This window comes from Hydractinia symbiolongicarpus, chromosome 7, assembly GCF_029227915.1.
Source record: "Hydractinia symbiolongicarpus strain clone_291-10 chromosome 7, HSymV2.1, whole genome shotgun sequence".
Classification (NCBI taxonomy): Eukaryota; Metazoa; Cnidaria; class Hydrozoa; order Anthoathecata; family Hydractiniidae; genus Hydractinia; species Hydractinia symbiolongicarpus.
Genome location: NC_079881.1, coordinates 21,232,828 through 21,259,755, shown reverse-complemented (window position 1 = coordinate 21,259,755; position 26,928 = coordinate 21,232,828). Strand labels below are relative to the sequence as shown.

The 26,928-nt window shown below is 33.5% G+C and overlaps 3 protein-coding genes across 3 annotated transcripts; 1 reads left to right on the top strand and 2 right to left on the bottom strand.

Moving 5' to 3' along the window:
* Positions 1-1,169: 1,169 nt before the first annotated feature.
* Positions 1,170-11,568, bottom strand: LOC130649093 (acyl-coenzyme A synthetase ACSM3, mitochondrial-like). Its single transcript, XM_057455293.1, has 17 exons — positions 11,413-11,568; positions 11,065-11,334; positions 9,740-9,840; positions 8,186-8,298; positions 7,282-7,400; positions 6,312-6,373; positions 6,168-6,222; positions 5,442-5,563; positions 4,955-5,205; positions 4,583-4,692; positions 3,731-3,811; positions 3,390-3,491; positions 3,002-3,053; positions 2,842-2,917; positions 2,574-2,673; positions 2,223-2,342; positions 1,170-1,908 (listed from the first exon to the last, which is right to left on the bottom strand). Exons 2-17 carry the CDS (start codon positions 11,314-11,316, stop codon positions 1,807-1,809), a joined length of 1,818 nt encoding a protein of 605 aa, XP_057311276.1. The 5' UTR covers positions 11,317-11,334; positions 11,413-11,568; the 3' UTR covers positions 1,170-1,806.
* A 2,361-nt stretch (positions 11,569-13,929) lies between these two features.
* On the top strand, positions 13,930-19,066 carry LOC130649060 (uncharacterized). The gene is made up of 9 exons (XM_057455253.1): positions 13,930-14,342; positions 14,527-14,575; positions 15,125-15,228; positions 15,680-15,779; positions 15,896-15,972; positions 16,562-16,661; positions 17,246-17,317; positions 17,429-17,497; positions 18,272-19,066. The coding sequence occupies exons 1-9, from the start codon at positions 13,975-13,977 to the stop codon at positions 18,995-18,997; spliced, it is 1,665 nt and encodes a 554-aa protein (XP_057311236.1). The 5' UTR covers positions 13,930-13,974; the 3' UTR covers positions 18,998-19,066.
* A 659-nt stretch (positions 19,067-19,725) lies between these two features.
* LOC130649061 (sodium/potassium/calcium exchanger 3-like) lies at positions 19,726-22,108 on the bottom strand. The gene has a single exon (XM_057455254.1). The coding sequence runs from the start codon at positions 21,384-21,386 to the stop codon at positions 19,839-19,841; it is 1,548 nt and encodes a 515-aa protein (XP_057311237.1). The 5' UTR covers positions 21,387-22,108; the 3' UTR covers positions 19,726-19,838.
* Positions 22,109-26,928: the final 4,820 nt, after the last annotated feature.

The following is a 26,928-nucleotide window of genomic DNA, read 5'->3' as shown; positions in this document are numbered from 1 at the left end:
TCTTCATTCGCGTTTTGTAGTACAGCTATTTGTTCTCCCGGTGAGACAGTTATGTCTTTTCGAAGTAAGTTGCATGGTAAAAGGGTTAAACTCATTTTATTTTTTTATTTATTTACAAATGTTTTCTACATCTCATTACTGTGTTATTTGTATTTGTCTGATAAACGCTTCCAATTTATTCCATTCGTCACTTTAAAAAGCGTCTCAATTATAATTCTCTCGAGGAATTAATGAGAAGTGGAAATATCATCCGATTGAAAATACGCACTCCCCCGTAGATACAAATAATTAAACTAATCTACTCTATGTAACGTAGGGTGGGTGGTAATTTTCATGAAAGGGAAGGATTATGTTCCGAGGTCTTAAATAGGGTGTGAAGGGATCAGCAACAGCTCTCCCTAGGTGTGGATATATTTTTTATTTAAATTAAGTTATTAGGGCCCTCCATATTAGGTTGTAACTATAGAAAAACCTCTTTAAAGCGGACACTTAAGAGACCAAAGATTTTGTCCGCTTTAGATTATTTTGTTCTACTTTAACACTGGAAATCCATGCCCATATTACCCTTTACCAGCTAGACAAAGAAACATTTTTCAAAAGACAATTTCGTCTGAAAAGATTTTACTAAATAGAGATATTTTGGGCATTTTTGGTAGTACCACGAAAGCATTGTGGACAGGTGTTAGACAAGAAGATATTCTAGTCAAAAAAAATTTTTGTCCGCTTTATAAAAGTAAATTCAGGGGGAAATAACCGTGTAGGACCTGCAAAAAATGTTTATTATGAAATTGTCCAGAACAAAGTTTTTTGTACGTCCTAAGATGTCCGCTTTAGAGGTTGTCCACTTTCAGATTTCATTGTAGCTTGTGTTTCATGTCACATGATCTTTACTTTTGTTTCTTATGGTTGAAGGTGTGGGTTTTTTTCGATTTTTTAATACAAGAGGACGGGACTGATGTAAAACTTTTAGCTAGGTTACCAAGAAAAAAGTAACAACGAATTCTAGCTACTTGCATATACCTTGTAACTTTATGCTAAAAAAAGCTGGGAACGAGGTTGTATGAATTGATTTCGCCGTGCGTGTATTCGACGAAAACGCAATCTTCCTGAGGTAAAATTTTCACGCTGGTTTAAGTTGAATCCAGTGCTTTATAGAAGTCAATTCTCAATTTGCGTCTTTTAAAATTTTATTGTGCCGACGCGAAATCAACCGTGGAGAAAACATACTCAAATTATCATCTATCTAAAATACAACATATCTACAAAAAATACAACAAGTGACAAGCTATGCGAAGAAAAAAGGGAGAGATGACAACAAATACTGGCAAAAACGCTGACGGGAACCTTACGTGTAATAAAAAATACCCCCTGCGTAAATTTTTACACTTGCATGAATTTCAATTTGCATGAGTACACTTTATTCCCGTAGCTTTTCTTAAGAAACAGAAGTGGCGAAATTATTATGTAAAAAAATTTATAATATATGAGCTAGGGAAGTGAGTAAGTTTTCTACAAATAATAACCACATATTTTTATTTTCTTTAAATACTAAAACACTAACAACGTGTTAAAAAATGGTAGCTTTCAAAGTGATGTGATGTCTGCATTAAAATTATATTATAATATAAAAAACGAAAATAAAAAAATAATTCATTGTTTCCTGATATTTTAATAAAAATACAGCCCCTCTACTTCAATTGTAATGTCGACGGCCCTAATAAGTACCCACAGTGTTCGTAAGCATTGGTCTTTCTGTTAACCGAACATGTTTTATGTTTCGTATCGTTAAGTACTTTCGTGTTTTCGTTACTCTTTCGTTTCGGCATTTTTCGACCATTCTTTTTCACGCAATTCAACTCGACGAATTTTACCGCTTATTGTTTTTGGAAGAGAATCAACAAAATCGATCTAAAATAATAATTTAACAAATGTGTTTATTGTTGTGCAGCAAGGGGGGAAACTCCCATATCTAGCAAAATAAAGATCCAACTTCTGTGTCGTTCAACGGGGTTCGATATTTCACGGCTTCGAAACACACAGCCATGAAACATAACGAGTTATGCAAAATACTCGTAAAACATACTCGAAAAAATTCCTAAAACAAAATAGTTTAGTTTTCACAGTTTTCAAGATCACCTAGTGTGATGTTAAGATTTTCAGAGTCTGACAAATACCGTGTTTAGAGCATCCGTTTAAAATTACACGTAAATATATACTATTACCTTTCGTGGATATTTATAAGGAGCAGTCAGTGTTTTCACATGATTTTGTATCTCCTTCGTTAGTGCTATTTTATCTTTCTTCTGATGACAAGGCGTTAATACAATAACAGCTTTAACAACCTACAGAGGAGACGAATAATACCTAAATACTGGTCTTTGTAAACACACGCTGTCTTAATCATCCAATTGGAATTCAAAGTTCGAAAAAAACAATTTTGCTGTCTACGGCATAAATTTCATTTAAATGTCCTTCCGGTTGAAGGTTGTGTTTAACTGAATTTATAAACAGACTATTTCAATGGTGACTCTCCCAAATAGAATCACGATACTTTTTCCAAGGAAAATACGTACCGCTCCCCTTGTCTCACATGGACTGCTTATAACTGCTGACTCGGCAACACCTGGATGCTCAATCAATGCGCTTTCCACCTCAAACGGACCAATACGATAACTGCAAGAAAGATAGATAATTTTTATATTTATGATGCACAGAACTCAAGTAGTGAACTTTGAAAACTATTTCTTTTCCACTTAAACTTCCACTTCGCATTGCGTCTCTTGAAAAAAAAACGCAAGATAAAATTCTATCTCACTTGCTTTTCTAGTAAGAAACTCCTACCCCGCAGAGATGATGACGTCATCTGAGCGACCAACGAACCACACATAACCATCTTCATCTTTGTAGCCTCGATCACCTTGTAACACATACAGAAATGTTGTCTAAACTTTATAAATTCATCACACAAAATTATTCTAGCAGTGAGAAAAAAACACGAAACCTGTGAGGTAAAAATTTCCCCGAAATGCAGCAGCCGTCCTCTCTTCATCATTCTAAAAAAACACAAATTGAAACTACGACTCGCATCTTAATCGAAGTCACTACTAATCATTCGGTGTGTTTCAATCACAAAACGTTTACAGGCAGCTGCTTTTCATCAAAAAGAAAAGATTAATAAAAAAAACTATTGGCAAGATGCCAAACCAAAAGCAAAAAGTTCGGCATGTGAAAACCTATTTTTGATTCTTTTTGTTGCAAAATGGTAGCAAAACATGTCATTCAATTCTACGCGACGAACTACGAAAGCCTCTTTCATAATCAGTTTTAATAAAACATTTTTACCAATTGTTTCGAGGTAGATATGGTTTGGTATTTCAACAACTTCTTACCACATATTTTGTAAACAAACCAACTGGGCGTTGTGGCGCACAATTCACAGCTACATCTCCTTCCATATTTGTACCAACCATTTCACCATCTTTATCGATAATCTATATTACAGGTTTACCATAAAAGAGTGGCCATACAAGTTTTAAATACAATATATTTCCCAGACTGGGTTACACCAAAATTATTTAAGCTCTTTTAATGGAACTTATTCAACATTAGAAACTCCTACAAAAATTTAATAAATTATCTTCAAGAGAAAAGAAAAGAAAAAACTGTTTAAATATATTTCTTGTTGACGAAACATACTGCTGAATTTAATTAGCACAAAAATGTGGCGTACCTGTATGTCGTAACCAGGAACGGGTTTTCCCATAGAACCAGGTTTTACATCCAGACATCGAAATATTCCACAACTCAGTGTCTTAAAGCAGAAAACACGTTTATACCCCTTGCAAAACGACAGTTTGCAAAAATTGTATAAAACTTTGTGTATATAAGCACGTTACCACATTTATAAAACAGTCAGTGTCGAATATTCCAAATTTTGAAAACATCACAAAATAGAAATGCTCAACAATGCTTGTTATTGTTCATACATTGTCGATGGAATCGAGTGAGGGAGATTTTTTTTCTTTTCTTAAAAATATAATCAGTTTGATTTAGCTAAGTAGCATGCATCTACTTCTACGAAAATCCTGTCACACCGATGAAACAATAACATAAAAGTTTGGTGGACGCAACGATTGCGTTATTTATATGAACGATTAGATTATAACTTGAATATTTACCAGCAGCCCACCTTGTGCAGTAGTTCTACAATTTCACACACGTTTTTCAAAGCAACCCAGTTGCCAAGGGTATGTCATCAAATTAGGCCAAAAATTAAGAACCTTCTAAACAAATATTAGGCATCTGTTTCCTTTACACATTTTGCTCACTTAGCAACCTTCCCAGTTATAAACTATGAGAAAAGTCTAACGTTTAAACAGTCGGCGAAAGTTGGAAGTGTGTTGAGTTCACTACTGCCACAATAAATCAACTTAACGAATTTAAACATACTTCCTGAAAAATACACATTAAGTTGAACAGGTTAAAACAAATAGGTTATAAGGAACTAAATAACAATTGGAGTTGCCTGTAAAATTCTTGCGTGTAAACTTACTGTATATATTATAGTAAAATTGATAATTACCATTTCTGTTTGTCCATAACCTTCTCTTATCACTAATCCAGTTTTTTCACTCCATTTCTCAATTACATCTGGATTTAATGGTTCACCAGCAGATACACAGTGACGAAGAGCTATTGCACAAAGTGGAGATGTATAAAAAATAGCTTACCACAAAAAAAAGTCAAATTAACAGGAGATGTAAGATATATCGAATAAAAAGAAGTCAGATTTAAATTAAATTTTTGCATAATGTTTTCCTAGTCCTGTCTGCTATTTAGATATAAACAATTGTAAACTGCAAACAAACCATGTAATCTGTTGTAAAGGCACAATCATTTAAAACATTCTGCTTTCTGTACGAAAGGATACAAAACGTTACACAATAAACAATACCTTTGAATGTGTAGCTTGATAGATCCTCTTGTATCATCATGCGATATGCTGTTGGCGGCAAACATACAACACTAATGGGATACTTCTGCATGATTTCTAATGTTTTTCTTATATCAAACCGTGGTGTGTGATGGACGAAAACACATGATCCTTGCCACCATGGAGCGAAAAATGACGAATAAGCAGATTTTGCCCAGCCTGTGTCTGATACATTCCACATAACATCATTTGATTCCAGATCTAACCAATACCTAACAATAAAACAAGGATAAAAAATATTTTGTGGTAATGAAGTGGAAAGGACCTGAAATGTCAAGTCATAAATTACTCTGCAAACAATAACAAACCACACACTAATATTCTCTTTGTATCAAAGTTTTTGGTTGCAGACCACAACAAATGAACAACGTCATTTTCTTCTTTACTGTACACATTATGTGATAGAATTGTGAACCTGCAACCAAAATATTTCTGTATCTGTACTTACTTTCCTGTCAACTTGTGTGCCAAGCCATAACTAACATGACTATGCTCTGTCATCTTAGGATATCCAGTTGTACCACTCGTAAAAAACCAAGACATTGGATCATCACTTCTTGTCTCTAAACACTGTAAATATATATAACTATTTTACTGTTGTAAAAATGTTTATTATGAAACATTATGATTATGAAACATACTATCAGAAAGTCACAAAGTTAAATCCATTTTACCTCGATTTAACTTTGTGAATTTTTACTTAGCAGATACAGCAGAGATCTTTTTTAAAATTATTTAATCCAAATAGCATAAATCCACAAAAAGTCTGGAAAATATGGCAAATAAAATTGTAAATCAAAAACCAAAACAAAATAATGTATTCCCACAGCAATTAGCAAGCAAGGGAAAGATAAAATATTTTCGGAAGATGACTATATTATGCTAATAGTTGAGAATGATAAAGCCGATTTTGCAAAATCAGTAAAAAAAACTTGTTTAAATTTGTCTGACAAATAATTTTTCAGAGTAGAGTAACCAAAATACTTCAAGATGGTCCTCAGAATCTGAAAATTCTTGAAAATACAAAAAATATGAACAAAGTAAAAATGTTTGATTTTGAGAGTGCTGATTTTATTGCAATATTTTCGTAAGCTTTTTCATGTGGAAAGACAGTTTTAAAAAGGTAATTGTATTGTTACAAAAAGATATCGAAAAATCAAAAAAAAATTATTACAGTGTATGTAGTTGACGCATCCTTCATTAACTGTTTGAGAGGTAACCACTTGTGTCTAAACATTATTTTGGAAATTTCTTCTTTCAAACAACACCTCGTCATACAAAACAAGAAGTAAAATAATAAACCTTACAGTGAACACACCTGTACTTATCAACTGGATCAACAATAAGTTTACTTTTTAAGTACGGTACAGTGTGGGCTACCTATAAAAACAGTTCAAAACAATAAATATAAAAGAAACGTAATGAAATGATTACGGCTACTTTTAGACACCGTTATTGATTAACTCATAAACCCCTTAAAAGGAGCCTTTGTTCAAAATATGATGCAAATGTTGGGTTTTACCAATAAGGATCTTCATAAATACTCATATGAATTATGGAAAGAAGATATGGATGATAATAATGATAATAATAATAATGATGTAGATATTATGTAAAGAATATGTATACCATCAACAAAAAAAAAGCCCACCCTGAAATCAAAAAATTGAACAAATGGCCCAGGCGTTTATCGGAAGAATTACGGTATTTAAAATTGCGTGGATTAAATTTTAACAACTCCTTTGTTAACGGGTGCTTACTGAAGGAAAGTGTTTTCGGAAGGAGTATTTAGAAAATACTTGGTAACTATAAGTGTTAATTCTTGGCCTAATGTGATGTAAAAATATGCTTTGGCGATAACTTTTTGTTGAGAATAACGATATCATTATTGTACCCTTAGTACATTAAAACAGGTTATTTCCTTTATTTGGCATTCTACATTGTCTAAAACAAAACTTTCATTATGGATTAAAATTAGTAATCTAATTTCACTTGCATTTATCTTGGTGACTCAAGAAACTTAGTGGGAAAATATGCTATAAATATTAACATAATATCAATAAAATAGAATAAAAAATAGAACAAAAAATAGAATAAAAAATAGAATAAAAAATAGAATAAAAAAGACAGATTGTGCAATAACAATGCATGCTATTTAACAATTTGTGCTAATGGTATAGTTTTAAAGTTAAAAACTAAAAGTAATCTTCCCAAATCGCTTTAGAATTTCAACAAAACAAGTACTGCATTTCCAACATAAACAATGTGGAATTAAACTATGTACAAACCTCATCAACAAGTTCTGCTACTTCAGGTATGCTTATAATGCATTTTGCTTTTGATGTTTGTAGACGATTGCGTATATCATTTGCTGTTAAAGATATAGTCCCAGGACTTATTATGGCACCTATGTAAAAATATTATACATGTGAGTACACTGTACTGTCATAATATGGTTTAAATAACAGTTAACTAATGTACGTTCTTTACTTATGTTTCAGGTATACTGTGAAACTTGGTTTGTGCTTGGTTTAGGCAACAAAATTTCATTGTTAACCATTTCTTACTTGCGGTGATTGCCTGAACGTACAATATTGAAAATAAAATGTAAGGTAGATTTTTAAGTAAATGGCATGTCACCACGAAGAGGCAGATAATGAATCTTGCAAATGTTACAAAATGGTAGCGTGTTAGCAGTGAACGAAATGTGGTTTTTAAACAAAACATATTTATCAAAATAGAATCACACATGTACCTTCTTTATGAACCTTATTATAAATTTTTTAAGATATAAATAGAGCTTAATAAATATTTAGCTCATTTTATTTGTGGTGACTTTGATAAACCTTCAAGCTGTCATGTACAATGATAGGTACCACTTTGGCACTGGTCTAGTTCAGTACCTCAAAAAGGTTTGATAATGAGTCGGTCCATTTATGAATATGCAAATAGTTATTCATAATGCTTGTAATTAATTTTGTATTTTTGTGCTCAACGTGTGTTATGGAAGTAAACAGTATAACTGTTCAGCTGTTAAATTTTTCATAAAATTGAGTAGCTGAAACATCCGTTCTAAATTTTTTTGTGATTTTTAGTCTTTATTAATTGTAGTCTAAAAAAATTTGAACAATTTAAAAAAAATCAAAAGAATCAAAAACATACAGTAGTGCTTAACCAATCAAACCAACTAACCGGTTTGTAAACAGGCTATATTGACAAGCCACCACTCTGGTAATCTTGGTAAAATCACGATGACACAATCACCTTTTTTGACATCACAGAAATCAGAAAGAATGTTTGATAATCTAAAAATTATAAATATTATATAGCTTAAAAAGTTGATTAACAAGTCTGTTTAAATTTTTTAAAAAGCTCTTTTTTGTTCTCAAGATATTCGCATTTAAAAACTTCAGATTTAATTATGCTGCATAAATTATGATGTCATATCATATGTCAAGTCATATCATAAGACTGGTTAATCCAACATCATTTTACACCCTGGTCCCTCGTAAGTATCAATTATTACCACCATGGCATTCCAGTTCAAACTAAATATTTGTTCGGTAGCATTAAATTTGTTTCAGCCTCAATTATGTTATCACTTATACTTTCCTACCTACTGCTTACTACTTTACTTGGATTAATTTTTATAAAATTTTAATTTCACGGACAACAACATTTGGATTTAGTTACTTTTCTGTCTTTACAAACTTGTTAATCAGTACAAAATCCATTGAGATTAATACATTAAATAGTTATCTGTATTTAAAAATATTTTGAATCCAAACCTTGATGAATTTGTAACTCATTGCATGTACAACATTATGAGAAAAAAGTTGAGCATTATCACCTAGCCTCTAAAACATATATTTGAAACAATCCTAACTGATTTTAACCTTATTCATGCTACTTAGGGCTACTAATTGCTAATTTTTTGTATTGTTTTAATTAGCAGCCAGTTTCTATTTCTTTCTTTTGAAAGTTAAATCTTGTTTATTTATTGATATGTCTAAATTCATGTTTCTGCCTCTCAAAACCTTCTAGATAAAAATCATTTAAGTTGACATTTTAAAAGATTTAATAAACTCAGCAAACTAAGCATGTGGCAATATTCAAAATTACGGAAGACTTATCCATGCATTAGAGATATTAAAGGGAAGTTCTGAAATTGGAAAAAAAATCAGTTACAATTGGTGGCTATGAAAGGCAGACAAATGGAATTAACAAAAGCAAATTTGATTTGCTAGAACTTTTTCTCACAATCAATTTGCTGAACTATTTAACATTACTTTTTGGTAGGTTCCATATATAGTTTTTTTTTAACACTAACAGCAACAACAAAAATGCTTTCTGATTTGTTACAGGATAAAGAAAATAGCTTGACCTCATTAGGAGGGTTACTTTCAAAAAGGGTGGATTTCCTAATAATAGGGGTTGTTTTAAAAATGGGGGGGGGGGGGTAATTACCCTTCTGCCAACCATACAGGTACAACAAGTGTTTATCACAAACATGCCTATTCAATCCAATGACAGTCCTGGTTAGTTAATTTTTATTTTATTTTAGTTAGATAGTCCAAAATATTGATGTTTTCAGGTGGTTATTTTAAATGACAGTGCAACTATTTAGCCATAATCCATTAACTTTGTGAAGCATCGATTAGACAAAATGATTTATTTAGTGAATTTTCTAATATAACTTTACATAACAAGTTAAAAATTCTTAAGAAATTTGTCATGACAACTTACTGGTTAGACTTTTGCAATAACTCTTCAAAACCCCATTGCAGTTCATTGCCAAAATCATCAACCCACCAGAATGCAGGTGGGACAGCATTTCGAATACCACTCTAAATTTAAAATTTAAAAAAAATATATATATATGTCAAACAATTAAATGTAACAAGAACCCCAATTTCTGCAACAAATTCAATAATACGAAAACAGGGCTAAATTTGAACTTTGGAGTAGAACTTTAGTAGCCTTATTTTATTAAATACAAATTTAAAAAGATAAATGAATAAAAACTTATTACGACACAGAATTGCTTTGATTTTACAATATTCCTAAGCCGAATATATAGACCTCGTCTCAAGCATTCATAAAAAAGTCTGTGCACAAAGTTGTAAATAAATTTGGCTGCAAATTTTAGTCATTATCTGTGTCCAGTTGAGGCACCTTTGCTCACACACAGGTGGGAGCAGTAAACAATAAATTCTGATAATATGATAATATGATAAAACCCTGATTTTTCTAAAAATACTCTTAGCTTTATAATCCAACACCTAACAATGCTGGTGTCTAAGGTTTAGTCTGAGTTTTTTATGAGTCATGTAGATGATGAAAGTTATACCTGTCACTGTTCCAAAAAAAAATTTAACTTTTATAATTTTTTTATCACTACGACTCACCAGTCCAACTTTTTTAGGCAATTATCTATTAACAATTTAGTATATCTGTTAAAGAACGATGTGCATATTTTACATGGCTTAACTCACAAATATCAAGGGTCAATTATTTCCAGGAGGAGTGATAGCTCAATTTGAGCTACACAGACCCAATTAGGATCTGCGTTCTGCCAGACAACTTCCTGCAACATTCATTGGCCCACACAGTGTGCCATGTCCCCAATTTTCCTCACATGGCTTTGGTTAATCTAGGGGCATGGTAATAGTCATTTGCCTATATTGAAGCGCTGTCAAGAGGAATTAAACCCTAGTCTCCTGCATACAGTACAAGAGTTATAACCACAAGTTACAGGGCTTAACTCATCAATTTTTTTCACTTTATAAAATTCAGCATCCTTTTGGCAGGTGTGCAAAACAAAAAACATGTTTTTTATGTAGGCAAATACATGGAGCAGAATAGTAAATTATAAAAGTTATAATTTTTTTTAGAGTAACAAGATCATTAATCTTTTTCTACTACTATGCTTTTCCAATTTCAAAAAAAAGTTCCACCAATTTCTGCAAGCCTTATTTTTGAATTAACTTCTTGTGGTGTATATACATATTTTCTGTCCACCTGTATGGAAAGATAAAGTATAACAATTGACAATTATGTGTTTTTCTGACCTTCTCCTTTTTGCACCATTCTCCTAAAACGTCTTTAGCAAAATTAAAGTATTCAGGTACTTCGAGCTTGAACTGTTTTAATTCATCCTCATAATTGTCAAAGCCAACTGCTGATTTTTCAGCTTTGTAACAAGGCAGCTGATGGTGTGTTTTTCTGGTCTGTAATAACAAACATGCAACTTCACTTCTTCTTAGCAATGGGAGAAAATTTCTGGATTTAATGCAAAGTTTTAAACCATTGAATGCAACCATTGCTCTCGCAAGTGTAACCTATGAAATAAAAAAATTGTAGCTGTAGTAAACCATAGTAAAGGAAGGATAAAAATACTCAAAATTTGTGTAGCTAACCTGATGTAAAAATTCAAAAGCACATGGTGTTGCCAACGAAGGGGGTTTGTTTTGTTTACAAAAATTAAAGATCTTTTAATGTGACCGAAGCCTGCTTATAAACAGGACGGCCGGATTATGTACGCATGGCCCGATTATGTTTTTTGCCCTGGATTTTGTTGTGGTGACCGGATTATGAACGCTGGCATATAATGACTGGCCAGGCAGTCTGTGATTGGCACTTTTGTGCATAAAACATTGACGAAATATTGTCACAGATTGAATTCCCCACCCTTCCACAAGAAAACTCCCCTACTTCACCATGAAGTTCACCATGAAATTAGGCATGGCGAGAGAAAAATAGTATCGGTGTAATTTTTCTCCGGAAGATAAAACACCATTGAAAACTAGGCATAGCGAAAAAAACGTCTCGACGTAAATTGCGAATCCTTATAAACAGGGGGGCAAAAGGTGCCATAATCTGGCCAGCGTTCATAATCCGGGCAGAACTGCTATACGCTAGTTTTCACTTTCGATTTCGCACAGTTCAGACGTCAGCCATTTTTCCATAGCATATGGCGATCTACAAAGGGATTCCAGCTAAGCTATAGCTATCTATTTCTTTTCAGTAAATTGTTGAAGTTTTTTGTCGTGAATTATATATTAAATAGTTAACCTTACTTATTTTTAGCAGTGTTTTGCCTTATTTAAATGAAAGCTATAGCTACATATAGCTAGCAAACTATCTAGCTAAATAAACTAGCTAGCTAGCTATCTTCTATCCTAAGTGTATTATATAGAGTTAAGTTCATCAACATGTCAGTAAAACTTACCTAAAATGCCATAAACTGGTTTTGTACTAAACAATAATTAAATTTGTGTTGCATAACATGACTGTCACTTAGAGATTAGGCCACCTCGTCTGCCCTCTTGCCTCTTCTTCATGTGGTAGCTACCATTTTTATTTGAGGGCAAACACAGGCTTTTCACGGTCAAAATCTAACAGAAGAAGGTTCGACTAAACAAAAACTACAAGTATATGAAGTAAAGTAAAGCTGTCCGATTTAAAGTTAGCAAACAGAGATTTTTCAAGAAATTTACTGCATATGTATGCGTAAACGGCGTTTTTTTTCCTTAAATCAAATTGGCTACCCTAAAAATGTGTACCTGTAATTGGTTGTAATTGGTAATTGGTTAAAAAGTATCATGCAATATTTGACGCCTCGGATAATTCCCCAGAAGCTGGCTTTAAACTTTCAAGTGTTAAGTGCTATGTAGAACAGCTATACTATTGTTTTCTCGAAAATAAGGCATTGGACCCCGTAGCGGTTGCTGGGAGTCTTAGTTTTGACAACCTAGCTTTTTTCATTTTCATTACGTATGATTTTTATGAGTTTTAGCTAAGCCAGGAATTATTATAATATTTTGTGCAAATACTGACTGTCATAGGCAAACCAGATGCCTTTTTACCACAACAATTCTTTACAAACAATTGTTTTTCTTAAAAAAAATATATAAAAAATATAAAAAATAATTCTGCATCAATGTTCTCGCATATATAGCTAAGGTAATAAACAAAAAAATAAATACATGTGCATGATGTTCATTTTTATTCAACATGCGGGTTCGTTGTGAAATTTACTGATAGTTCAACATGCCACACATAATGTATGATTTTTATTTCAAAAGGATTTATTTTGGAAGAGAAATTGTGAAATTTATTGATGATACATGCTGCACTAACTAAGATGGTACCCTACTTGTCAAATCTCTTGAGTCTTCCCTGTCTCGGAAATTAAATAGTGTTATTTTTTGTTGGGAACGGCAAATTAGAAAATAAAAATAGCTTTTTAAATACTGTTTTTCTTGTTGCCTCAACTGGCAGTACAAACTTTAAAAATACAAATATTTTTCTTAAAGTTTTCAAATTAGATCCAGCTGGTACGTGACCCTGTTTTATATTATGTCAGGCCTGCCTTAATGATTACTGACTGTTATAGCTAAAACAGTTGCTTTCTTGCTGCAAACCGAAATAAAAATGTTTATCATACAAAAAATTAAGTAAACGTGCATTATTTTTATTTCAAAAGGATTCATATTTACAGGTTGAGAAAATTTGCTGATGATTCATGACATTTTTTCACTAGAACTAATGCTTTCTCATTTTGATATAATATTAACATGATGTTGTCAGGGTCAAAAATTAGCGAATTTACGTAAACACAATACTTGTAACAACATTTTTCTTAAAACTACGTATTGAAAAAAATAATTTTGCGAAGACAGATTTAACGAAGATTCACAAGAATTCATTTTTGCGAATGGCGCCAATTGCAATTAAGGCATTTGCAAAAATTTGGTATTGAAAAAAAATAATTTTGTGAATGACAGATTTAACGAAAATTCACAAGAATTCATTTTTGCGAATGGCGCCAATTGCAATTAAAGCATTTGCAAAAAGCCCAAAAAATCAAGAAATGTTATTCTCAGGAAAGTTTATTCTGTTTTACATTTATTTTATATTTTAATTTTTTTCAGGTGTAGATATTTATTAATTTAGAACTACACAGGAATGTTAAGAATATGGCATCCAAAAGAAAGTTTAATCTTGCTAATCTAAGTGATGAAGAAGAAGGTAGTAGTAAAAAGATGGATGGTGTTTCGTTATTTAAAAAATACAAACAAAAAACACCTACTAAAGTACAGACTGTTGAACACTCAACTAACCAAGTTTCTTTGCAAGAAAATGCTCAAGAAAAGTTGCAGACAGTTCCAGTGTCGTCATCTGAAAATGTTTGTCTGAACAATGTGGAGGAGACATCACAAGGAGTTCAATCCCATGCAGCAGCAACACATGCAACACGTAAAGTTGGAAAGACATTTGCCCAAACATTTTCTTTTTTAAAGAACTCTGATTTGTTTCAGTTGCCACCAGAGCCACAAATTCCCGAGTATGTGGACATATTTTGTGTCCTGTATTCGCTAAACATTTCCTGTAGCTTTATTTTAAGCTGATAAAAAATTCTGTAGTTAGGAAATATAACGAGAGATTTATATGCCATAGATAGTTTTATATCAATTTTTAAAAACATGGTTGAAAAATAAAGAACTATTCACTATTATACACCTTTATAGGAAAGTTATACCAAAGAACAAGAATGCTATCATTGTAAATTCAAAGCAGGTAATCTTTTTGTGTTCTTAACGAATTGTGTTTGTGGTACACTATAGCTTACAACCTAACTTATAAAACAGAATGGTAGAAAATATAATCGTGGTTTTACCCCTACCCAGGTATGAAGACACCTTTAGAGTGGCTGAATTAGGAGAATTAAAATTTTTGCTACAAATGAAAAATAAATGCCAACACTAACTTACCCGAATTGACTCTAGAGTTCTTGAAACATAATTTTTCCACATTGATGATTTTCTTGTTTTATCTTTTTATTAACACTAAACATTTTTGTTTCCAAAATTAGGCAAAAGGAATAACCAGAAATAGTTGTGGCTCAGGGCACTATGCTTGTACAATGAGAATTGGCTACTGTATATGTATATAATGAAACAATACAAGCAAGGTTAAAAATTTGAACAATGCAATTGCACACAGGTTCTTTTAACCCCAAAATGGTTGTGGAAAACTGATGATTGACAGGCATGCTAAGTTATAACCTTTAATAATGACATCTGTACAATCAAAATTACACTTTTAGCGTGGTAATTTCAATTTTAGCGTGGTAACCCAATATTAAAACATGTCCGAAATATACCCTATGAATTTGGAAATATTATTCCAGACTATGAAATTGGACTAACCAGCTGTGTTTTGTTTCTAAGGTAAGTTGTTGATATACAGTGGTAATTTTCTTTCGCTTATACAAGCTATGTATCTGCAAAGGAATAGCTGAATTAAAAAAACAAGACTTTGAAAAGTAATGTTGAAAGTTCCTGTCTTTAAGTTTTAAAGTTCCTGTCTTTCCGTTTGTTTTTTTTGATGGTTTCGTATATGTGACCTTGAACCATCTTTGTTTATGTTTCGTTGTTATCCTTTTATTGTGGTTTTAGTGTATGAAAATGTATCAAATTTTTACTAAAAAAAAGTGTTTAAACAAAGCTCAAAAATTAGAAGGAACTACGTAGCATATTTTGTGTCTAAAAGAACAATTCTCTTTTTTTAACATGGCTGGCCTGGCAAGTAAGCCGGGAAAGCTATAAATTATGAAGAAGACACAAGAAGGGATTTAAAATCTGATTACATTTACCTTGTTGGTACAATTTTGCTTCTTAGTTTGCGGTATCACAACTTGAATCCTGATTACATTCACGAACGATTGAAACAGCTTGGAAAGAGATATTCATTACGTGTTTTATTGGTGCAAGTTGACATTGTGAGTTATGACAATTGTTGTGATAATTTTTTCTTGCAACTCCAAATCTGTAGCGAAAAAATTTCATTCTGAAATCCCTATGTAATGTTTACATTACATGCTTGCTATTTTTTTAGCAAAATACAAAGCATTGTCTTAAAGAGTTGGGAAAAATGGCGATACTAGCAGATTGTACTCTTATTTTGGCATGGAGGTAAGGCTCTCTTGACAAGACAAATAAGTTGCTACTCATAGTTATATTTTGTTTTGTACGAAAAGTTGTGAACCTGAAACTTTTCAGTAGCTGCACAACATCAATATTTTCTTTCTGATGAGGGGAATTGGAAGATGTCAGAGGCTATTGTTTTTTTTAAGGCTGCTTACTTTTAAACTGAAATATTTTGTTTTGATTTCTAATGTGCCTACTTTTTCAGATGAAGCTTAATGATTACAGACTTAATATGAACATGATGTAAACAATCTTTTTCTATTCACTGCTCTGAATCTTAATTGCATGTGTGAATTATTTTAAAGATTGTAATTCATTTTTTTTTTTGCTTTATTATTATGACTTTTTAGTATAATTCGACACATTTTATTTTGTTTGTGACAAAATACAAGACAATTATAAAAATATTTTACAAATCTCCAATTTAAATTCTGTGAAAAAACCGTAGAAATGACACCGGGAAGGCGGGGCAAAGCAAGCGAAAATGTTCGTGTCGAACGAGATGAATTGGCGATAAAAGAAATGCGAATGTTTGTTTGAAAATAAATTTCTAATTTTGTTCTTCTGTTTAAAGTTCTGAAGAAGCGGGAAGATACCTTGAAACATACAAATCATATGAACATAAGCCACCAGATGTGTTACAAGAAAGAGTGGAATCGGATTTCATTGCAAAGGTATGCTCTCATTGTGTCACATGCAGAGATGGTGTAGTGGTAGCGCATTCGACTTGTAATCACAAGGTTTCAGGTTCGAGTCTCCACTCCGGCTCACTTTAAATGTACTGTTGTCAGCCCATTTGGTACCAACTACTGACAGCTAACCATGTTGTATGATAGTTAGGCAAGCAAGCTAGAGTGCTTTACGTATTTCCCTTAATATAATGTAACATAGTTACAGTCAGAGGGGAGGAAGAGCTAAACATTAGGATGGAATCCCCAAGGACAATAAAATCTCCCCGCTACCTACTTACTTGTGTTTATAACAACTCCTTGCTGCCTTGGTTTCATATTTTAACGAAAAAATTAAAGTCCTTTAAAACCTTAAAAGTCCTCATTTTATTTCGACCTTCTTGCAAAACTACTGATCGCGTTTTTCACTCTGAAACTTTATTAAGACATAAATGACGTTTTTACAGTCTTGTGTTAACTTAAGAAGGTCTTGACACCATGAACTTATAGAGGCGATTTCTCGGTGGATTGATTTGGTTGCACTTTTCAAGGAGGGAGATATGTTTATTGATGGATTGATTTTTTTATAGATGCAAGATGTCCTAACAACTATTAAATCTATAAATAAGACTGACGTCATCACCTTGTTGTCCTCATTTGGTGTAAGTCAGATTTTTTACCTATTCCATGTGCTTCTTCTATAGGCTTTGAGAAAGTAAAAGAATGAATCTCTTTCCTTTTTTTTAAAAACATTGGATTTTTCTTTTTTTCAGTCATTCAGAAATATTGTAAATGCAACTAAAGAAGAGATTGGACTCTGTCCTGGTTTCGGCCCGCAAAAGGTAAAGTTGTTATGTAACGATCTGCATAAAACGCTCTGTTGTTTCTGCCTTTTGTGGATATTTAAACGTCCTATCGTATGTCGATATTATGTAAAAGAAAAATAATCTGGATTTTTGTGAAAGAGTTTTCTCTCGCAAATATATGATAACAATTTCCTCTTTAACTCAAGAAACATAAAATTTGTCATTGCATCACTCAGCCATCGTTTTTTTATACAACACTGGTCGTCGGAATATATTGTAGTAAAAAGGACTTAAACTGTAAACCCACTGCACCAATTTGTGACAAAGTGCTAACAACACACGCTGATATTTTATCCAGATGGCGTGACCATGTAGTAGAGATATTATTATCACATATCTGTGTTGACAATCTCTATTAAGAATGGTCCTACTGTCTTTCCTGTACACCTGATGCGTTTTAACAACGTATCCTTAAAACGACATTTACAGAATCTTTTCTGGGTTTGAATGAATTGAACTATGAAATATCGTAAATATGTCAAGAACAAGAACCTTGAAATATTACCCCCCCCCCCCCCCCCCCCCGAAATGTTGGGAGATAATATTTAAAAAGTAGGACATTTATCAAATCTCCAAGAACATCTCCAAGAAGGAAATAAGTCCAAATTTTATCTGCGAGTAACTTTGTCAACTGATAATTACTTTAAAAATTATGCCATAAAAGGACCTTGTCAGGAATGTTGAGACATTATGAAATAATGGAGTTTGTAATTTATTCTAGACCAACTAACTATTTGTGTGTTTTTTCAGGCTCAAAAGCTGCACAAAGTTCTTAACGAACCTTTTAGACGCTCAAGAGTTGTAAATCAGCTGGCTGAGCAAGGCGTCGAGACAAATTCAGAAACGTCTTTTACTTGCAAATTGAAACGGCCAGTTGTTAAGAAAAAAGACATCGAGACAAAGCTTGTGAAACCTGTGAACGAGGCTGAAAGTAAAACAAGAAATAAACAAACTTTGGAAATAGAAAAACAGCAAGACTCTTTTGATGTACCCGCTAACACGAAGGCTACTGCCAACATGAAGTCTTTGTCATCCAGTAATATGAGTAAAGCGGAAGCCATACGTCGGTTTGGTTTATCGAGACAAAAAGGCTCAAAGGGTAGTTTAACAGAACTATCAGGTGAAGAACTGTCAGATATAGACATAAACAAAGAATTTAGATCAGAAGATGAGGAAATTATATCTAACCAATTACCTAACGCATCCGACCAATCGAATTTAACCACGCGCTCGATCAACCAATCAGCAAAGCCGGGCAGTTCAAAAATTGACTTTACAGAGACGTCTAATCCGTTAGTGAATACGTCGTTGAAGGATGGTAAAAAGACAAAACATTGTAACACTACTCACAAGGGTTCCGACGTGAATTCCACGCGCGAGCAACAGTATAAAACTGATTTAACGGAAGACGAGTACAATGACCTTCTTGCGTCATCCGACGATGAAAGTTATCACTCAGATGGATTTGGAATATAGTGTACAAAGTCAACCTGCAGAAATTTATCAAGTAATTTTTGTTTAAGATAATGAACACTACTTAGCTCTTTTTGTTCGTCCTTCTTGGATTTAGCGTTGTGCATACTACTTTAGTGGAAGAAACCTTCGAAAACAAAAACTTTCGCGAATTTTAGACTAATTCGCAAAATTTCATGTTCGCAAAAACTTCTGACATGGCTCATTCGCGAAAGTTGTAACCCGAAAAAAAATAACTCATGTTAAGTTGATACGTTGTCTTAATGACTTTACTGATCTTAAAAGATGTTTTAACTAGCTCATGGGTGACCAGATTTAAATTTCTAAGGAAATTTCTCGTAATTTTGGAAATTGATTCTCCCAAAAATCTTGAAAATTATTGATTCGTGGAGGTTTATGTTTGCGAAAATTTTAATTAAGGCTCATTCGCGAAAGTTTGTGGTCGCAAAACGCAAAAATTTTGCGAATTTTTACATTTTGCGAAAGTTTCTGTTTGCGAGGTTTATGCCCCCGTAGTGAGCTAAAGTGATGAGACGTGTAAACCAAAGACTTACTTGAACAAAAACTTACGGCATGGGTTCAAAGAGGGGGTTTTGAGGGTCAGATAGTTTTAATATTATTTCCATTTTTTTACACCTACTACTTTCATTAAAAGTGAGGTTTTAGGATGACAAGAAATCAGAGACACCAGCAGAATTTCAAACACTTGTGGTTGGTCCTTTCGCCATATAAATTTTAAACACTTTACTATCGCCATATGAATTTTAAGACAATGACTTAAATAACTAAATAAATGAAAAAATATACAATTAATAGTATTTATTTTCGGTTCTAAAGAAGTAATTTAAGGTAAAAAATCTTCAATTTGACAAGGACAGGCTAAAAATTCTAATAAAGTTGCTATGGTGATAAAAACAATATATACTATTAAAAACAGAATCCCGATTTTCATGTCCAGTTTCCAATTATTCAAATGAATTGCAATTACTGTAAACACAATAGAGCCTATAAGGAGGAGAGCTGAAATCATAATACTCTGACTTTGAATCTCAACAAAGCTGCCAGGCTCCATTATGGTTGTTTTTAGTAACCATGGGATACCAAGACATAACATGTCAAAGACGTTACTTCCAATAGCGTTAGACAATGCCATATCGGCCATGCCTTGACGAGCAACGATAACAGATGCCATGACGTCGGGAATGCTAGATCCGGCGGCTAAAAACGTCATACCCATGATGCAATCGGGAATCCCGAATGTATCCCCGATAACGCAAACCATCCATACTAAAATGTAAGACAGCGCTCCCATCCACATTACGGACATTGCGAAGGTGACGAGAAACCATTCCGACCATCTTTGTTTGCAGCATGGAGGTATGGTGATATAAAACAAAATCATCACAGGGAATCCAAGTAACCAAGTTATTTTCGGTAAAATACCGTCTGGTATATCAAGTGGTGAATTTTGTTTATGTTCAAATTGAGCAAGGATGATGTCTTTTTCATTATACGACTCGCTGGCTGAACTGTCTTTCGATTTATTTTTATCGACACCAGCCTTTGCTTTTAATCTTCCTTCACTTAAGTCATTATTAGTTTCAATAAGAATAGCGTCTGTGTCGTCGTCTTCTTCGATTTCGCCGCACGTCCCACAAAATGTATCAGACAAATTAGTAAAAAAGGTTCCCAGGGTTTTATTGTAACACATTATAAGGATGTAAAATAGATAAATAAATACGAAAATAATTGCTTCGTACCAGTGCACCTGTCTGTCGCGCACTGTAAATACAAGCGTCAGGGTACCAAGTGTATACACAAACGAATCACGCATTAACGGCCAACATGTTACCGACATTGGTATCGTCGTTGCCATGGAACATATAGAAACGATAAACAACGTGTTAAATATTGTTGAACCAACGACTGTTCCTAAACCGACATCACCTGCGCTTTCTGTAAAAAATATGGACACGATCGCGATAAACAAAGTCGGAGCCGAAGAACCAATGGCCATAAAGGTAGCACCAGCTACATCTCTATCCAGATTTAACCGTGAACAGATGTGGTATAGTGACAACACGAAATAATCGTCGCATACGACAGCAAGTAATCCGAACATGTAAAACATGACGATGATGTGCACTAACACTCCTCCACGGATACGTTGTTCCTGCGTGAATAAATCAGATGGAAACTCTTCCACTGCGCCTGTCGAATGTTTACAGTTTTCTGCATCAAAACTTCCAAGTATTTTTCGTGATGTTTGTTTGGTTTCATCGTAACGAGGTTTGTTATAAACGTAGTTACTCCGGATGACTATGAAGATTCCGCACATTAAAAATATAAAAATCTTCGAGGATAAACTCTGTCGAATCGAAAACCTTGCCATTTTTCAGTTAATATTCGTTTATAACTTCGCTTTTGATCGAATTTTCTTGCTAACTAATTCATAATGTTAATGTGTACGAAGAATTTTTTGCAAATTGCTGCAAATATCCTCTATCCATCGAACCTGTCGATAATTTTGAGTTCCGGCGTTACGAATATCTTGTGAAACAATCGTTTGCATCATTTTCGGCATTTCGTAAAAACATTCGAACGTTCACGCTTCAGCTGTTTTAACTCGAACACCTGCTGTGTAAACAACCTCCTTACCAACTATTCCTGTCTGTTCTGCTCAACCGATAAGCTTTTGTATGTAATATTCAGCAAATTAGTACCAAGGCTACCAATGTATGTTTTTATAAAACTGTTTAGACTTAAAAAATTAAATTTAATAAAGTTGAAAAAAAATAATTTAATGAAAAATCAATACAGCTCTCGCTAACCATCATGAAAGACATGAGATTGCTCACATACACACCTGCACATAACATTCGATTAGCTTAAAGTCCTACACGATATATAAAGGTATCAATAAAATGGAAAAAAAGTTATAAAATTCCTAGACATTTACATCCCCAGGGCTCTTCATTTGCGTCTTTTATATGCATGGATATGCTGCCGAGATGGTTCAATAATATTGTGGAGCCGTCTCATCACCATATTGTAGGCATAGAAGTGAGGACGTGGTTTGTTTTATAGAGTTTGAAGGCTTTCGTATTTGAAAAAAACAACACAAAAAGCAATGTATATTTTACCGCCAAAACGTATCAGTAACGGGAAAAGCAAGCTCAGAAAGCGCAGTTGAAAGGCAAATAGTTCTGGGTACGAGGTTGACAGAAAAAGAAATTGGTGTGAACACCCCGTGTCTTAAAACGCTATCTATACATAAACGCTGGGTTCTTCAAAATAAATCAATCTTTGTATTTAAATCGCTACTAGATATAAAATGTCAATGGCAAGAGTAAGACATACAAAATAAAAAGTCAAATCTCCAAAACACATGACAAACAACATAAAAAAATCGATTTATTGGACGGAACAATAATTATCCGTAACGATACCTTATTTACAACGACTAAAACTATTGACTCCTTTAAAAATCAGTTAAAAAAATTTCTTCTAAATCAAGACATCAAAAACCTCTGCTAGTTCAAAATAGCCTAATCTTTCTTTTTTTTACTTTACCCTTCTAATTGACCATAGATTTGCTCGCTTTTTAAGGGGCTTGATGATAAGACAAAATATGTCTTCTGCTTGCTTCTGTCATATTGTTAACTTATATGACTACATTTTTTGTATATGCTGTTGTCGGCGAATATATACTACTACTACTATAAGAGACGGGAATATTTGGGAGGTCACTGAATTATGATGTGTAAAAAGGATTAAATTACAAATAAATTTAAGACAATTCTATTCTACTAGTCGTTAACCCGTGGATAAATCCACGGGTTCGCCCATCCTTTTTATACCACATCGCGTATGTCTCGCTACTTGCGTAGCTAAGCTACCATTTTGCGTGACAGACAGACAGACGTATACGGGTATTATAATATAGACTAGTCGTTAGCCCGTGGAAAAATCCACGGGTTGCCTATCCTTTATATTTACCCGTCGCAACAAAGTAAATAAAAATGTCTCGAATTTGATATTCGTGTTTCCGTAACAGCTTTTTCTAACTCAGCGGGGGGTCCGCGCAGAGACAGACAGACAGACGAAATACGGTTATTATTATAAAAACTAGTCGTTGCCCGTGGAAAAGTTCACGGGTTTGGCCGTCCTTTATATTTACCCGTCGCAACAAAGTGGATAAAAATATTTTGCATTTGATTTCGTGTTTCTGTAACATTATTTTCTAACTCAGCGGGGGGTCCGCGCAGAGACAGACAGACGACGGCTATTATTATAGAGATACGGTATTCTATTAAAAATGGCTGTCAAATCGATACTTTGTGTTGGAAATGCACAAAATAACGAAAGCCCAAAGCTTTAAGATTGTTCTTTTTTTGACAACACAGACATGGCGCCATTTATAATAAACCATATTCTGCTCATCATGACTCATCATCAGGATTTACAGCAGAATATATTTATACAATAGCGTCTGTTTGAAATTAATCAATATTTTCTTTTTTTGTCAAGTGAAGCAGTTTTTCAACCTCGTCCCCAGGGTCTTGTGGCCTCTGAGCGGTTACTACGGTCAACTTCATCAAAATGCCCTGGGAACAAGGTGACCCGTGTGTTGGTCGATTTCGGTAGGGATAAACCCTGGGGACGAGGGTGGTTAGGACCGAGCAATTAGAACAGCGTAATAAAATCATTAGTTCGCCCTGTGTTTGTTGTCCCCAATTTGGAATTCATAAAATGAAGTTTTAAGGCGTTCTTTATTTTATTTTTTTATGTTTGCGTCTGAAGGGAACTGTTATCTCCTGATTTATCTATTTTTCACTAATGCGATTACATCTTAGCACAAAGAAAAAGAAAATGAAGATTTCGAAAGAAGGAATTTTGCTTTCAAGATGGAACAATTCGCGAATCACAATTAATCTTTTTCAATACATGTTTTCTTTCAATATATTTTTTCCGCAAGCCTCGTCGTCGAGAATAAAGTTTATAAAGAAAATTCGCAACGTTGTATGAATTCGTCTTCTACATATTTTATCAGACATGAACTACTGAAATGGAGTTGGGTAAAAAATGTTCTTTTTGTCGTTGTTGTTTTTAGGTTGTTTTTTAATGGTGTTGTTGTTTTTGTTGTTGAGGATGATGTTGTTGTTATTGTTATTGTTGTTGTTATTGTTATTGTTATTGTTGTTGTTGTTGTTTTCCTGCTCTTTGTATCAAAATAATCATGCTCAAGATTAAACTAACTATTTTACACACGGGAAAAAATGAGTATATTTTGTGTTCTTTTTCTTCGTACATATTTTTTATATTTCCTCCTTTTACGAAAATTATGATAAGATTAGAGATAAATATTTATCGTGAACATTCTGTGTGACGTCATCAATTTTTTTATCGTTTTGATTTGCTTCCTTCTTTTTAACCTTAAACCCAGGATTTGCAGCGTCTCTTACACGAAGTTAACACTATAGACTCTGGGTTTGAGATTGTCTGTTTCTGTGAATTGACCGAGGAGTAAAAAAAACAGTGTGGTCCGGTTGAATTTATATTAACCACTGCAGAAGATATTTGAGTAAAGGTTAAAAATTGATGTTACTTAGACACGAACAGAGAAAGATGAAGCAGGCTTCAATGTTCAGCGTGAAGGCCTATAAACGAGCCGGTTAAGTTAGTCAGTCAAATAATTTCTGAGCGTTTAAACAAATACTGTTGCAGTAAATGACGCGGGAATGAGTTTGTTTGTTTGCTTGTTTGTTGGGTTACAGAAAAAAGCTCTTGAAATAAATTCTGTGAAATGACTTTTAAATAAATGTCTCAAAAATAAATAATAGAGAAATGGTTGCAAAGGGTCGTGGAAGCCTAAGGGGTACTCCCCTTTTCTTTTTATCGACTATTGGTCATTAGAGACTTGCGTAAAGGCGGTATTTTTATCAGATGTAAAAAGTTAAAACGTCAAAAAAAACCTTACCCTTGTCTTTGGGAGGAGGGACAAAGTGATTCGGCTGGCCTAACGTTTCTCTTTTACTTTCTTCCCTGTTATAATACTTATCACGTTCTTTTCCACGGAGTGGTCTGAAACGCCAGGTTGGCTGGGTTTCCTTGCACCTCCCTCCAATAAATGTACAATAATACACCTCTCCCGAATTTCATAAATTATAATAATTATGGCGTCATCCAAAATTTCATAATAGTTCTTTCCTCTTTAAATAAGGATATTCTATCAAATCATCATGACAAACCTGAAATGTTTTAGAGCATTATAATATTCTAGCTCGTCTTTGTGAAGGGTTTGACTGTGACTTTCAGCTCGCAATTGAGGAAATAAATATTTCCGAAATTAGGTAATTTGTTCTACCTTTTGCTAAGGAACTTAGGGATGAGAAATATTTTTAGTATCGACCTCTTTAATTAGTTACAATTTTATTTATTTAATATTAATACTTCGTCACCTGGCCCCTCCTAGACAATAACATAAAGTTTTAGTTGTTGACATGGAAAAAGTTGGTGATGACGTAATGCAGGAGTATTAAAGGGTTTGTTTTCGCACAGCAAGGGTGCATGGAAATAAAACATATGATCCGAATAACCACGAATAAGTTGTTAGGTGCGTTGAGACATGAAAGGTTATTAAAACTGCTTATTGATATGAGATATCATTTATACGCCAAGGATGAATAAAATTAATTGCGATTATTAATTTGAGAAAATTACTTGATTTTACCTTTTTAAAATTTCTTTGATTGTACATTCGTACAGTTCTTATGAATTTCTTTCAGCAGGTGTTTTTTTACTAATAACACCCGGCAGAAGTTTGATAAAAAAATGTAAACAAATGTGCACCCTCCTCCTTGGAAATAATTGTTTCAGTGATAAATAATATGTAAGCTTTCAACTATCTCCTAAGGGTGAGGTCAAAGAGAAACATTTAATTAATCGAATTAATCTCCTGTCAATATTTATGTAATCAAAATAATTATATACCTGTGGAGAAGTTTAACAAACTTTCAAACAGTCTCGCTTCCTTCGATGCAACCTCCACCTAGCCAGCGTTTACGTTTATAAGCAAATATATGAGAAGTTGGGAGCAAGTTTTTGATGAGGTGATAATGTATACCAACGTTTTCCATTTTTCGCATCTTTTGTCATTAGAAAAGTATGGAGTTTTCTGACCAACGCTGCTCAACTGACTTTAAGTAAAATTTACATTTGATGGTTTTCAATGTGTGGTGGAGAGTACAAGTGATCTTTTAAACATTTCGTAGTAGGCATTCATTTACTGACTTACATTAAATTAAATTAAGACGAAGAAAATTAACACTGCACTTTGAGTTTTTTTAAAACTATGCAGGGATGCAGAGTTGTGATTAAGGAGCCGTTTTTAGGGATAGAGAAGTATGTTTAGGGATGATAGCTGAGTACAGGGCTGTATACAGGGAAGAAGAGCTGTATACAGCGATGTGTGTATGTAAGGAGAGCTTTCGAAAGCAATTTGTAGCTCCTTTACTAATTAAAAGATTACTCTCATTAACTGAATTACTTGCTGAGGTAAACATAGCGTGGGAAAATATCAACTCTTAAGTCATTACCATATAATATCAATTCCCCATTTTCGTCCCCAGAGTTCTTTGAGATTAAAACCTCGAGGTTTATCTCAAAGAGCTCTGGGGTCGAGAATGCTCTTGCCCAGGGAATTATTAATTACTGAATAGTACATACGCATACTGGAAAGCTGGGAACTTAGTTGTTCCAACATCGTTATCATTAGGCAATACATGTTTTTACATGCAAGAAAAAACATGTAAAAATATATTAAGGCTCAGAGCTACGTCGAATTTTTATGAAGGGTGAGTAATTTTCGTCGCTAGAATAGGATTATGAAATGATGTGTGTCAACTTTACATTAATATTTTTTGGAAAAGAAC